This window comes from Alosa pseudoharengus, unplaced genomic scaffold (assembly GCF_046254945.1).
Source record: "Alosa pseudoharengus isolate Yale_2024_CS ecotype anadromous, Long Island Sound unplaced genomic scaffold, YU_APseudo_1.1 YU_APseudo_1.1_scf_12, whole genome shotgun sequence".
NCBI lineage: Eukaryota > Metazoa > Chordata > Actinopteri > Clupeiformes > Clupeidae > Alosa > Alosa pseudoharengus.
In genome coordinates this window covers 8,390,857-8,406,285 of record NW_027468587.1, presented here as the reverse complement: position 1 = coordinate 8,406,285, position 15,429 = coordinate 8,390,857, and the positions used below count along the sequence as shown (strand labels likewise).

Genomic DNA, 15,429 nt, shown 5'->3' with positions numbered 1-15,429 from the left:
GTTGGTTGTAGGACTTTTTGTTTGCTGTAACTGATTCACATTTATGCTGTACTATCCCCTGAAATCTTTTAACAGATCTCACTTCATATGCAGAGAGACAAGAAGCATTTTTGGACATTTTGGTTTTTCACACTTCTCACAATAGGCTGTTTTTCTGTACAAAAATAAAGGCTAATTTTAAATTCAAGTGTGCTGTGAATTGAAACCCTCTACTCAACAGCAGAATGACTTAAAGACTTACAGTTAACACTTATCTTTAAGAAGTGCTTTATGGGTGGGACAACATACACATGAATAAACATAAACATAAATGGTTAAAAAAACAAAAGTAACAAAACAAAACCAAAAAAAAACAGACATTTATATCCCAAACCTACAGTTCTCACAGTCTTAAAGAAACAGCATGTCAAGTTGCTGGCAGTGTATTTTGGACATCTTGATTCTGTCGTGACAATGTTGTTTGATTTCTAGCCCTCGGTTTGTGCCTGGAATTGTTCAGTTTGTGCCACAGGAGGGCTGACGGCCTGACAAACCTCCGTCCACAGCTGCACACGAAGGGCCTCAAGCACTGGGCGTTGGTCCTATAGCGGCAGTTGGCCTTGTGACGCACCAGCTGCTGGGCGCCCTCGAAGGAGTCCCCGCACGCCGCGCAGATGTAGCGTGTGGCCTCGGCGTGGAGCACCTGGTGGCGGAGCAGGTGCAGGCGTGCCTGGAAGCGCCGACCGCAGCCGCAGCAGCGGTGGGGTCTCGGCGCCCCCCGGTGGCGGTAGCGGTGCAGCACGACCAGTGAGGGCTGACGCGAGACGGCGCCACACTGGCGGCACGTGAAGATCTCCTTGTAGTGCCACCGGGTCTTCATGCGCTGTGCCAGGTCCAGCTCCCGGCTCTGGTTCAGGAACATGAACAAGATCCGCAGTGGACCCGAGTCGGACAGGACGACCAGAGGGGGACTCTTGGTGGGCGCCGCTGCTGAGAGGGCGGAGACAGCTGGAAGCCTGGGATTCTGGGTAGTGGAAGCAACATTAGGGGCCTGCTTGGGTATGGAGGCAGTGCCTGCTGCAGTGGATGAGACCCGAGATAAGGAGGGGAGAGAGGAAGACACTTGGGTGCAAAGGGCGTTGGACACGTACGCCTGGGAGGGCACCACACGAGAGGTGGAGGCCGTGGTGCACACACTGCTGGAGATGGAGACCGCCGAGGAGGGGACAGCAGTGGAGACCTGACTTGAGACAGGATGGCCAGAGTCTCTGGAGGACTGGGCGGCGCTTGGGAAGGAGAGAGACACACCAGTCGGGGCAGGAAATCTCATCGACAGAACCGGCAGCCCCGCCGAGACGACGCCTGCAGCACCACTGGAGGCTGTGACGGGAATTAAATGTCCGACAGCAGTGGGCCCTGCAGCACCCAAGGGCTGATTGGGCATAGGGAAGAAAAAGGTGTTGGAGCCTGTGGTGGGTATGCGAAACAGTGTGGGGAAAGAGGGCTGTGTCCTTCCCTCTGTGGCGGTGGACACGCCAGGAGGGCCTCGGGCAGCTGAAGAGGCAGCCGTACCTGCCGGAGCCTGGTTTCGAATTGCTGAGGGTGCTGGAACACCAGGGGGCACCTGACTGCGAACAACCACAGCTGTGGGTGCCCTTGGCTGGCCCTGGCTGGGAGCTGCTATAAAACTAGGCACGCTAGTGGGGGTTTGATTGCGGAAAATCATTGCAGAGGGCATCTGAAGTTGGTCCCGATTACAAACGATCGTAACCGGTTTTCCAGACAGAGCTTGGCTATGAGCAATCGTGGTGACAGGAAAGCTGCCAGGGACCTGACTGTGGACAAGCACGGGTGCAGGGGCGCCTGACGGGGTCTGGCCACAAATGATTGACGACGCAGGGGTGACAGGTGGGGTCTCACCACGAATAATCACCTGGGTCTTTGGAGAATTCTGGGCATAGACGTGCACCAAACCGGTTGGGGTGTTGGCCAGGGGGGCGTAGGGGGGCGCGGCACGTCCAGGTGGCTGAAGGAGCATGGGAGACTGCACGGTCTGATTGGGCGCCTGGACGCTGGCTGACCTATCCCTGATGGTCACCACTGTGGCCAGTGCAGATGCCGCAGGGCTACTACCAGTGGCCGTCTGTGACGTAGGAGTGGTCGCGTTAGTGTTTTGCGGGCGGACTGCCTTCACGGCCACACTGCCGGGTAGTACAGCGCTACTGGTCGAGGGCGAAACAGAAGGCTGAGAAGTGCCAATAGACTGTGCTTGCGTGTAAATGATCCCAGGGGGCAGCAGAGAGATAATCTGGTAAAGCTGGGGAAGCTGGGAGAAGACTGGGGCTGAGTCCACAGGCTGCTTGGCAACGGGGTCTGTCACCGTAGGCCTGCCTGCAAACTTCATAGGGCAGACATGCGACTTACAAGCGTCCGAGCCTGAGAACGTTTTCTTGCAGGCCACACAAATATAATCCATGAATCGACCGTAAACTCTCCAGCATTTAATGCAATTGTCTGGACCTTTGCTACAGCACTTGACAATGTGGGTCTTCAGATCGAGGTAAGGGCCCTGCCAACAGTGAGGACATTTCTGTGAGACTTGAGCAGTGGGGTTGGATGTCAATGGTTTCACCACAGTGGCCGTAATCGGTGTGCTCAGTGTCTTTTTCCGTCCGCTAGAAGACAAGTGCTTGCCACCCTTGGCGTGCGAGCGATTGGAGTCTGAGGAGAATGAATCCGATTTCAAATCCGAGTCTGAATCCGAATCAGAGTTGGAAATGACACACTCCTTGGGATCATATATCGAATCGCCAGGGGGCAAGGAGTCACTATCACTGTAACTAATACTACTACTGTCACTATTACTGTCACTATAATCCTGATCATCATTATGATGTTTAACATCACAGTCTTCATACTCCTTTCTGCTGCCAGTAGATGCATCTCCTGAGCCAACCTCCTCCTCAGCAAACTCCTCAACCTCATCCCACTGAATGGGTGCTCCCTCCTCTAGGAAGCCTTTGCTGCCCTGTTCCATTTTCAACGCCATGTTCGCGTGCTCTTGTGCTCCTTGATCGCGCGTGGCGACGCGGCCAGATGCCATTCTCGTGCTGTTATAGGTATGGTCCGTGAGGCCCATGATTATGGTGCTGTGGTATGAATGGTCACTCACCACAGGCTCTTGGGGATGCTTCTCTGACAACCCACTTTGTTGCCCTCTTGGCGGCGGTTCCTCCTCCGCCACCACCACCACCTCCTTCACCACGGCCACCACCACTGGCCTTCCACTCTTGCGCGTGTGGCACCTCTCTATGTGCTGGTTCAGCAGCCACCTGTTGCGGAGCTGGGCCCTGCAGTGTGTGGCAGGGCACCCGAGGGCCACGTCTCGGTGGGTGTTCTCCAGGTGCATGGCCAGAGAAGCCCCGCGCCGGAACGCCACCTTGCACAGGTGGCAGCGCCCAGTGGTCTGGTGCTGGTCGAAGTGCACCATCAGGTCGTGCAGCGTCTTGAAGCGCTCGCCGCACTCCCAACACGCATGGTTCCGCTTGCTGGGCATGAGCTGCGGTGCCGAGCTCTGGGAAGACAGGCCGGCGCATAACGCCTCGAAGCCACGGTCAGCATCACTCGACTCCTCCAAGTTGCAACACTGGTCTGTGTACAGCACTGAGGGATTGTCTTGGAGCTGAAAAAAGAAGGAGAGGGTTGAGTCAAAGACTCAAAGAGTCCAGTGTGTGATGAATTATGCAGGTTGGAACATGATTGAAAATGCATTTGAACTGTTTTCTCCTCTTCAGTCAAGTTACACAGTTGGCTGGTCTTGTTAAGCCGGCCTTACATTGTACAATTTCCGTGTGATTTCGCAGTCGGCGACTAGATAGATAGATACTTTATTGATCACCAAGGGGAAATTCTCTCAGTAGCCTACAGACATCACACACAACATGCACTTACAGCAAAAGGGGTAAAAATAAGTACCGGTATATACATATAACAAAACTCCACTGTACAATAGAGAAAGTAGAAGATAAGAAAAACTAACAAAACTAAATAACTAAATACTAAATATACTATATAAATTAAATTTAAAAAAAATATATATATATAAATTAAAAAAAAAACTGAGACGCTTGCAGTGACAGGGCCGGGACTGGCCTGTGTGCATGGTAAGGTGCTCAAGAGAGTGAGTGTCATGGTGAAGGTGCAAAAAGCAGTCCAACAGTCCAACAGTGCAAGAGTAAGGTCTAGAGACCAGCATAAATAATATGGACAGATAAGAGAGTAATGTATAGTGTAGACAAGGTAATATAAAAACATAAACATAAAAATATAATGTAAAAACTATGTCAGTGCAAGAATAGGTTGAGGTAATAGGGTTACAGCCATTCAGACTAAACATTCAAAGTCGGACAGAAATCATGGAAGTTGTACTGGAACAGGCGGCGCACCTGTCAACTAGACAGTGCCAATCTTAGCGGTTTCAGTCGGAGTCAGTCTTTTTCCAGTTTTGGCGTTACGACAATATCAAACATGTTGGTGGAACATCAAAACATGTTTGATATTATCGCAAGTCTTTAAAGCCCTCCTTACACTGAAAGACTTTGCAAATATTTGGAAAAGATTTTTGAAAGACTACAATATCAGACCCTCTCACATCTAAAGACAAGTGATAGAGTTGTTGAGTCACAGACTATGATTTTGCAACAACTAGGGATCATGCAGGGTCACTATTTACAAGACTGCTACTAGATTCCTTTACATTATTTCCATCGTGCACTAGATATCAACAGGAACTCATATGATCGCCTACTCATATCAAAGTCATTTTTTCGTGTTTCTGCAGCATTGTTTCATGTGTGATATCTCTAACAGATATAGAGTTCGAATCAGTGACCCTGCAAGATCCCTGGTCGTTGCAAAATCATAGTCTTTGACTACTCAGTAAATTCTGACTTGTCTTTTGATGTGAGGGTCAAAATCTTTGCAAAGTCCTGTAAGGAGGGCCTTAGATGGAGATTATCAGGATTCCGTCAGTTTAATGTGGTTTTGAATAGATTCATACAGCGTTTGGCCAAATCAAGGAAAAATACAGGGAAACATTAGTGCAGCTAAGGGCAGCAAGATACTCTATGCAATAAACAACTCTATGCCCCCCCCCCCCCCTCCATCATCAGCAGCAGCAGCAGCTGGGTATTCAATCCGTACACCATGATAGCCTATAACTCACCACTGAGCGAGGAGTGTCCAGTCCACCTTTATCATCCAAATCCATCTCTGCGCCCACAAGTTCCTGAACAAACTCTTCCACGCATACGCAGTCCACGGCGGTTTGCATCTTGACAAAGACGGGCCAGTCTAATGAAGTTTGATACCTGTGCAAATAACATCATACATTTACTGTTGTATAAAAACGGCATAGCCGTTTATATTCTACTTCTGAGTCATGTTTACTAGTGTAACGTGAAGACTTAATTGGCCACAGTAAGTAACGCTGAAACACGCGCAATTTTTGGGTAAGCTGTTACAAGCAGGCTACTAACATTTTGTAGCTCTATATCTACAGTCATATTATGGTAGGCTAACTCAAAAGACAAAAAGGTAAGACGATTCTGCAAAATGTTGACCTTATTCAAACACCACTGGATTTAAGTATAAGTCCTAAGTTTAAGGAAAACACATGGGTAGCCTACTAGCGTGTTAGCCTACAAAACAAATGTTGCCACATGGCCACTGATTTTGCAGATTGCACTTGTTATTACATTGACTCAAGTAGCTAAGCTATTCCAAAAACCTTAAGTGTGATAAAATGTCATAGTTGCACATTTCAACTATAACCAAACGAAGAACTGCTGCTGTCTTTGGCTGCCATTCTACTAGGCTAATCATTGGAGTTTACACTGCAGTCAATATTAATCGTAGTCGGTAAATGTAGTGTGATATAAACAAGTAAACATGTTAGCCATTTTCACTAGTCTATCATGCAGAACAGTAGGCTACTCAACACGATGACGATATTGAGAACGTGTGCTGATACGTCAATTGCACTATTGAAGTAATGAGCGCGAAATTGATGAATGAATTACCAGAAAATGTCAAAGATCGGATGGCGTGCTTACTGCATGGTTTGTCCTGATCATAATTCTGCGTGTGTATACCAAAGTTTAGCAGAATATTAGTATTAGTTTCCATTTCCTTGTCCTCCTCCTTTTCCTGAAGTAACAGGAAGAGGCGGGGCTTAATAGCAGCATTCATTTCCCAGCGTGCACTAGGACCACCTTTCCCCATCTCACAACTCTCAGTCTACTACAATACCCAGCAACCTTTCTGAGAGCAAGCGTGTTGTTTTTTTGTCAGACATTTTATATATATATATCATTATTCATAACAATCAATGATTTTTCTCATTACTGAATAGATATGATCAACAACATTGATAAATTATATTTAAAAAAAGAGTATGGGATAAATGTGTGAGACTTGTGAATAAACTTCCTTAGTAATTCATATTGCGCTCTTTATTTAAAAATGGAAACCTATCTTAAATGACATAAGGACCAAAATGGTTCCACCTGGCTTCATGACCTGACTTGGTTCATGAAAACACACATTTCATTTTGAAATATTTAATGATCTTCTGTTATCAAGGAGTCAAAATTCAGGAATGTGACTTTAATTAGACCTATAAGAAAGCATAGATTAACTTAAATTATAAGCAATCTGTAGGCCTAACTTGCTGTCAGTAGGCTATTGAGAATCTAATTTTCCCTCACAGTAGCACCTTCAGGTCCTCATTGCATCTAAGACATCATTTCCCCCTAGAAGCACTAGTTTAGGGCACAGCAGTCTCTTTTTGTGTCTCATCCACATTTGGCAATATAACCTCCTCTTCAACCTCCAAGTGCATTTGTCTAAACTTTGTCTAACATAATATCTATTAAATGTAGTATTTATTCATACCTCACCCACCTACAGACAGCTACACACACACACACACACACCCACAGACACACACACACACACACACACACATACAGGTGTAGTTTTTCTTCTCCTTTCCCCTTGCTGAATGTCAATGTCCACATCTATATAATGATATTAAGTGTATGATGACAATCAACAGTCATGAATTCTCGTCAAACAGAACCTTAAAGTAAATGTTTCACTAGATATCTTCTCTAACACATTTTGCTTTATGATGAAGACACTTTTCTATGAGAGGCCCGGCTACCAACATGACACCAATACATTTTGTTGTACCAGTGTGCTGTTACCATAAATGTCAAGGTGACATTATTTATGAGTAATTACAGATTATGGTAATTGTATGAGACAAAAACTGGTTCATCACATTTCTCATGTCTTGTGGAAAGAGCACACACACACACACACACACACAGACACACACACTGTTGTGCTTTTACTTTTGTTTCTTCATTATAATCTAACTTTCATTTCATCTTCAGGAAATAGGCTACAGGAGCTAAGCTTTTATGTCCCTATTCTACAATGAAGAGGGTGATTTAATGATGTTTAATGCTTGGTGTGCAAATAAACGCCAGTATTCATAATACTGATGACTGAACTTGAAGTAAATATGTAACACAGAATATGTCACTTATTGAAGGGATTTATATTAACTATAGTTGACAACCCATGAGTTTCATTCATTCAAAATCAAAAGCAACAAACCAGATTACTGGTTCATACACAGTCAAACACAGACACACACACACACACACTCACAGACAGACACAGACTGTTGTGCTGTAACTTTTGTTTCTTCATTTAAACTTTCTAACTTTCATTCCATTTACAGGAAATGCAGGAGCTAGATACACAATCAAACACACACAGACACAAACACACACACACACACACGTTGAGTTTCTCTTCTCCTTTTCCCTTACTAAATGTCAATGTCCACATCTATATATGATATTAAGTGTATGATGACAATCAACAGTCATGAATTCTCGTCAAACAGAACCTTAAAGTAAATGTTTCACTAGATATCTTCTCTAACACATTTTGCTTTATGATGAAGACACTTTTCTATGAGAGGCAGGCTACCAACACGACACCAATACATTTTGTTGTACCAGTGTGCTGTTACCATAAATGTCAAGGTGACATTATTTATGAGTAATTACAGATTATGGTAATTGTTTGAGACAAAAACTGGTTCATCGCATTTCTCTTATGTCTTGTGGAAAGAGGACATTGGGAGCGACATATTCATTCTGCCATGAAGCCTCAAAGCAAAAACCGGGCCTTGACCTCATCCAATAATCCTGAAATAGATCAAATCAGTTTAATTTATATTCGCTCATAATTCATTCATTAACCAGGATGATGAGGTTTGAGACAGTGCTACTGTTATGGGTCACTATGGGCGGGGCGGCAATGAGATGGGATGTGATCCATATGGTACTGTTTTGTACCAATGAGATGGGATGTGATCCATATGGTACTGTTGTTTTGTACCAATGAGATGGGATCCATATGGTACTGTTGTTTTGTACCATTGTGTGTTGTACCACTTACCGGTATTACTTTGCCAATACAGCTAAAGTTCCTGTCTTTGAGGCTTTGACTTGCTGCTGTTTTCTGTCTATTGTCCTCATAGGGAAATAGACATCAATCACATCATTTCCCATCATATACACTTTATACATCATCACGCAACAGTAGACTTAGCCCATATGTCACACAGTAGAGACTTGAACATAAAAATACTTCAACATGTACCTCAGACCTACACACACTACCTTCATTTCTTCATATGCTAATTTCTTTATATAAGCAATATCTTTTTCATTGCAATGTTAAAATACCTGTTGGATGAGATGTTTTTCATATAGACTTCCTGTCTCGCTGCATAAAAACCTTAGCGTTTGAAGGACACACCAACACATGAGCTTCAACTTACTTGCTGTCAAGATGGTCATTGGTGTTACTTTTGTGATGATGAGCCTTCTTTTTTCTCAAGGTAGGAAAGTGACATGACATACAAGAATGCCATTTCAAAAGCATCTGTGGTCTGGTTAAATATGATTATTAAACACTAATGTGTAGTTCATTTAGTGCATTCATTGAAAGAAATCTGGGCTCTGGACTATATTGCACTATATGGCTCTAGCAACTATATTGTTAATTCAGAAACACCAGAAGCTCTTTATGAATTAAATCTAAATCTGACTTTCAATAGACTTCTGTGTCCAACAACAATCTGTTTACATACTGTATTTTACATGTAGGACAGAATTTGTTTTACTGAATCTTTAATCATTTTTTAATCCAATAAAGGCTGGAAACGTTTAGGTGATGGGAGGGAGTGTTGTCACTACTGTTTAGTGTGGCTTTGACTGCCACCTAGTAGCCTGGCTCTTTGCTGTTGCCATCTGGGTGAAGGTTTGGTACCCTAAACATGGGGCCAACGCTGGGGGCAGTCACTGCACTCTCCCTTCGTATTGTGTCCGAAGTAAGGTGGCTTGCCATGAGGCCATCGAAGGAGTGCACAGCGGGTGAAGTGTTTGAGGGGCCCCTAGGTTGGGTTGACGTCTATGTGAGGGAGCACTGAAATGACTGAGAACTATGTTTCTCATTTTGCATGTGTGTAGGACTTTGTTGCAATTTCCAATGGTCAAGTATGCACTCTAACAGACATACTAATGCTTTGGATTTTTGGTATTGTAGGCGGTATCTTAGACCTGAGGTCAAGGCTAGCTGGCGTGACTGCTCTCTCCTTTTACTAGGAGACATTAAAGGGACTCTGAATGTATGACACTCTTCAGCATTTGTAATAACTGGCAATGACATTGAAAATCGTTTTTAAAATATTCTGAATGTGTCAGTGACTGAAATATGTATGATTATTTCTACATATTTTAAGTTGACATTTCAGTTTCAATGAAATATTCCTTTCACTGATCTTTGTGCAATTCATTTGTATGCCACTTTGGGCAAAAAAAACATCTACTAAATACCTTAGCAACACTATTAGTGGGGCAATTAAGCACATTATCACTTTGTGATAAAAGCATCGAATTTGGAATAAAAACTCACAAAGGGGGTCTGATCAGATTTAGAATTGTAGGTGCCTCGGATTTGGCCCCTGGGGGCCATGACGGGTATCCGTGGCCTACTTGTTAGGGAATTAGGGCCCGTCTACACGACGCTGTTTTGTTTTTTAAAACCGGTGAATTTATGTTATCGGTTAGGCCTTGTGTGTACACAACACCGGCATTTTAGGAGGCTGTAACCGGTAGTTTTTGTAACCGGGTTCCAAAGTGGGATTTTTTGAAACCGCCGGTTAACTTTTGCATTGTAGACGGCAAAGCCAACAATTTTATGACAACATAGCCCCACTCTGTGTGCATGCAGGTTTTTTCTTTACCAGTATCGTTAAAAGGTGTGAAAGCGGTAAGAGAAAATACATCCATTGATTTCGTGTAGACGTGGCCTTAGACTCAAGTATGCAGGTAAGAAGGAATTAGAACTTCTCCCCATTGTGGAATGTGGAAAGGGAAGCTACAACGAAAGGAAATTTAAACACACCAAATACCTTACCATCAACTGAAATGAATCATTGTGGTTCATTTATATTCACTGTGTTGATTGTGCCAATTATTTATTGCATTACACTGTATCTGCTATTTTTGCAGTGTCCTCACACTCCACTCAAATCACACTGGATCGGTACTCTGACACTATTTGGTTCTGAGCACAAGTAAAACTTTTGAGGCGAGTGTTTTATTTTGCAAGAACTGTCAGACATTCTGTGAATGTAGTTTGAGAATGGAGAAAAGGGTGGAAGGTTTCAAAAAATTTGTTTTAACAATTGTGGAAAAGTGTTCCCTTAATGTTTTTGAGCAATATATATATATATATATATATATATATGTGTGTGTGTGTGTGTGTGTGTGTGTGTGTGTGTGTGTGGCCTTTCACTTTTATTCCTTTAATAATAACAATAATAAGAATCAAGTGGGAGAGAGAGATGGGATGGAATCTGGAAATGACCTGGGTTGGACTAGAACCTGCCTTCCCCGTGGACCTAAATGTGGCACTACAGCCAGCTTTACCACAGCACCCCCCATAAATATTCAACATCAATATCAAAAAATCCTGTTTCTTTTGACTTTTTAAAAATATTATTTGATTGATTTATGGTAAAATATGTAACTGTATTATGTTTTCTACCCTTTTCCACCTAATAAAATCCATATATGTCATCCCACGGGCCAAATCCGAGGTGCCTATATGATTCTAAATCTGATCAGATCTCCTTCGGGAGTTTCTGTTCCAAATTTGATTATTATCATAAAATTATCAATTGTTATGAAAATTTGAGTTTAACCGCTCCGCTATATGTAGTTATTTTACCTTAATAATTTACCTAAAACTCATTTTCACTTTACAATGACTTTACATGGAGAATGGAAGCACATTGCCAATGTGCACCCTGAGAGTCTGGCATTGCACCAAGTAACAGTGTTGTCGTGGGTAGGAGCCTGACCCTTTTTTGCCGATTTCAGACGAATTGACTACCCCCTTGACGCTAGATAGGTACCACATAGGTTGAAAATGTATGAAAAGGGGATTTCCCACTGTGTTCCTTCTTAAGCATAAACTTCATTTGAATCTCTGTAGCAAAAGGACTGGAGTGCATCACGTGCGTTAGTGCGAGTGGATCTTGCACTGGATCATCGCTGCAGTGTCCCGCAGTTCTTGGCTCATGTGCCAGCATCACAGTTGCCTCATTCGTAGGTGAGAAAATGTACCCTTTACATAGACTAACACTGACATTTGTGTTAATCATCTACAATATCTCATTTTGTTTAAACAAGTCTTCCCATATCCCGAACTTCCTCATACTGAAGTCTAGATTTTCTTTTTCGTGGTTTCTATTGGTCCATAATCACATGCAGTGTCTTTTTTTTCTGTTCAGTTTCTGGTTTCTGATCCGTTTTTTGTTGTTGCATATTTGCAGGGAATTCAAAGATAGCTGAAGCAAATGCCAAAAGCTGCTTCCCCAATGATCAGTGTTTCAATGGTTCCCTGAACTTAGGAAGTGTAAGGCTAACTTTGAGCACCTTGTGCTGTACCACAGACAACTGCAACACCGGAGCACCAGCAGGTAATTTGTGCAAACCTGAACCCCATTCTGTCACAGTCACACATGGTTAAAAGGTACAATTTGCATTTGCCAATTCCAGTCCTCTGCAAATTGCTTCTAATGCTCCTGTCTCTTCTGTGCGTGCTCAGTCAAATGGCATTTCCAGCCAATACTCACTCTACCCACAACATTCATTCAGTTGATTTTCCTCATATAAACCCATTGACAACCTGTATGCAGCTAACAATATGGTTTATATTGAAGCTGTAGTAAACAACATGGCCAACGGGAGGCAGTGTTTCACCTGTGGCTTGACAAACTGCTCATCGACACTTCAGTGTCTCGGTAATGAAGATCGATGTCTCACAGCATCAGGTGTGTGTGTGTGTCTTTCTGGGAGTGCAGTGTAAATGTGTATTTTAAACGAAACTATATATATATATATATATATATATATATATATATATATATATATATATATAATTATGTATATTATATTATATATATATGCTTATGTAATTATTTATATAACAGAAATCTGAGCACTGTGGAAAATGTAGGCTGCATGTTTCCAACTCTTTCTCTCTCCTCATTTGTCTTCTCCTATCTCCGCCAGTGGACGTAGCAGGACAGAGCACCACTGTAAAGGGCTGTGCCACGCGTGCTGTCTGCTCTGGAGCCTTCGCGTCCCAGCTGGAGGCAGCGGCGGGGGACGTGTCCTGCTGTGAGGGGAATCTGTGTAATAGCGCCTGGAGTGCTGGCCACAGCGTCCTGCTCCTGTTCTGGCCTCTGGTTTCCGCTCTGCTCTTACACTGAGCTGGCTGCAACTTTTTTAGCACAACTAACTTACTCTCAATTGAACACCTCTATGTAAGTGAGGAGCAAATAAACAAAGCTTTGTTTTCATTTGTGTGTGAGTAGCAGTTCAATACAAATAACAACTAAATATTTCAGACATTAGTCAATCTGGATATTTATATCATTCCCTGCCTGATAAAACTCTGTTATTCTTAAATGTTTACATTTATTGAGCAATGGCCTTGCATTTTATTGCCAAATCAGCTGGTATCCAGAAAGTTGGATACCAAACTGTTACCATAAAACACGGCAACCAAGTCATAACAACAAGAGTTATTTGTTTAATATTTTTGGTAGTATTCACTATTCAGTGACTGTCTTTGTGTCATTTGTCATATTTATTTCATTTATTTGTCACATACACATAACAGGCCTAAAGCTTCTTTAAAAGAAGTTGCATATAAGTCTGTTGCCATTCACCGCTAGCGGAGTCTGGAGCGCGGGAACCTATTTTTGACATGTTTCGGATTTAGACTGCTAAATACATAATTTTATTGTGCGGGTGATAGAGAAGTTTTAGAAAAGTCCTGGGCAGCCACAAATTCCAATGTTCCGCGACAGCACTCCGAGTCCACTGCGCCCACCCTAACCCCACAGAAGCGCACTTGACATCATTGGCCTATTTCAGTATATCTAAGGAAAATTACTTTTCTGATCGTCAAAACCACACCAGAGATGTTAGGCTTTAAATATAGGCTAATAATCAGGCTGCAATGAACTCGCAAATAATTTCTGAATAGCCTAAAGTGTGTCGTCTCCACAGCAAGTATTTGTCCTAATAATTTCTATCTTAGCGACTAGGATAGTGAAATGATTTCAATAGCTATAGGCCTACATTTATTAATTTTGCAAAACTGTAAAACACAATTAAAGTTTCTTTCAGCTTATCCATGCTTTTTTTGAACGTGTAAATCGCATAGAATATGTAGGCCTATACAGGGGCGCCTGCAGGAATTAATGCTATGGTACGCACACCCATCACCCCCCCCCCGCGCAAAAAAAAAAAAAATCACTCATGAACAATATTGGTCCGTGCATTGGTCAGTCAGCAAAAAAGTAGCCTACATAGCATAACAACATCCACATGCAATAATACAACGACAACGTCTACAATGACCTATTCATTTGGACAACTTGATACAGCCCTATACAGGCTAAAGTTACCTTTAGTTTTGTTCTAGAGTAAGGTGACGTCTGGCTTTAGTGCAGTCTAACGTTCTGACAAGCACACCGATTGCCTACCTTGTTCTTGTCCATCTGGAATAACTCCTAGCTTTGCTGCCTCCATCCTTTCTGTTTTTGTTGTTTAAAACTTGTGATATCCATGATGAGCATTGAGTTAGTGAATTAGCTCAACATTGTGTGCTGATATAGCCTAGAAATCTAGACGCACCCTAGCGGCGACAAATTAATTTGCTCAGCCTGTACGTCTAGTATCGAACCATAGGAATTTCTATTGGCTTAACACCGTGGATGTTCTCCAATCACAGCGCTCTATTTCGTTAGAGAGTCTTAAGGCGGGCTTAACAGGATAACGACAGTCCATTGACGGTGAACAACAAGGAAGGTGGCTATGGCGAACGAAGAGCGGTTGTTTGAATCGGCGTTGGCGTCAGCTTTGGAGGAGTTGGACTTGTGCTTTTCTGCACATTGAGCAACACAATGCACTTAAGTCATTCCTTTCTAAGAAGGATGTGTTTGCCGTTTTGCCTACCGGATACGGATATGGTCGTAGCGCTGGCCTATTGCATGCCTAGGCAGTTTGAAAGACAATTCTCTGCCCGCCCCTTGGATTAATCGAGGTGAATGATTCGATGCCAGACTATACATCTCAATGATATAGGATGGCCCCGCCAGGCTAGTGCTGATAACCATATATAGATAGCCGAGTAAAATAAAACTAGTAGTCTATTGCGTGCCTGCGTGCGTATTCTCTCTCCTGCTCAAACTAAATGTGTGCACGTTAATTTTGATAACGTGTTCACTAACTTTACATAATAGAAAATGGTAAATAGCCTGATGGCATGCAGCTAATGGGATACTGTGCATAGTTGGGAAGGTATGGTAGGCCAATTTGGTGTGAATACACACACACACAAGGGACATTTTCTCTCGCTGTTGAGCCTGATGGTACGCACAGTGCGTACGGACGTACACCTGCAGGCGCGCCTGGGCCTATATCAACCGTAGGCCTACACACTTGATCGCTATCACTAGCTGAAACCACGCTACGGTTCTGTAGCCTAACTGACTCACGTTCACGTTGAACTCTATAACCGTTAATTTTTAGTAGCCTATATTCGAACCTATCCATAACCCTTGCTATTTGACTCATCATTTCACATACAAAAATATAAATAATGTCAGACAGCGAATTAGTAATTATTTAAAAATATATATAATCATTTTTTAAAATATATCTCCTACCAGCAGGGGGTGCTGCAGCACCCTCAGCACCCCCCTTCCAGCGCCCTTGA

General features: G+C 43.1%; 2 protein-coding genes across 3 annotated transcripts; one reads left to right on the top strand and one right to left on the bottom strand.

Annotated features, from left to right (window-relative positions):
• Window positions 1-294: 294 nt before the first annotated feature.
• LOC143118866 (uncharacterized) lies at window positions 295-6,171 on the bottom strand. 2 transcript variants are annotated; one of them, XM_076279991.1, is made up of 3 exons: window positions 6,060-6,171; window positions 5,204-5,348; window positions 295-3,661 (listed from the first exon to the last, which is right to left on the bottom strand). In XM_076279991.1, the coding sequence occupies exons 2-3, from the start codon at window positions 5,309-5,311 to the stop codon at window positions 407-409; spliced, it is 3,363 nt and encodes a 1,120-aa protein (XP_076136106.1). In that variant the 5' UTR covers window positions 5,312-5,348; window positions 6,060-6,171; the 3' UTR covers window positions 295-406. The 2 variants fall into 2 exon arrangements, with proteins under 2 accessions (XP_076136106.1, XP_076136105.1); XM_076279990.1 differs by having other exon boundaries at window positions 6,093-6,170.
• A 2,685-nt stretch (window positions 6,172-8,856) lies between these two features.
• Window positions 8,857-13,000, top strand: LOC143118300 (urokinase plasminogen activator surface receptor-like). The gene is made up of 5 exons (XM_076279376.1): window positions 8,857-8,965; window positions 11,629-11,745; window positions 11,969-12,115; window positions 12,359-12,469; window positions 12,711-13,000. Exons 1-5 carry the CDS (start codon window positions 8,890-8,892, stop codon window positions 12,908-12,910), a joined length of 651 nt encoding a protein of 216 aa, XP_076135491.1. The 5' UTR covers window positions 8,857-8,889; the 3' UTR covers window positions 12,911-13,000.
• Window positions 13,001-15,429: the final 2,429 nt, after the last annotated feature.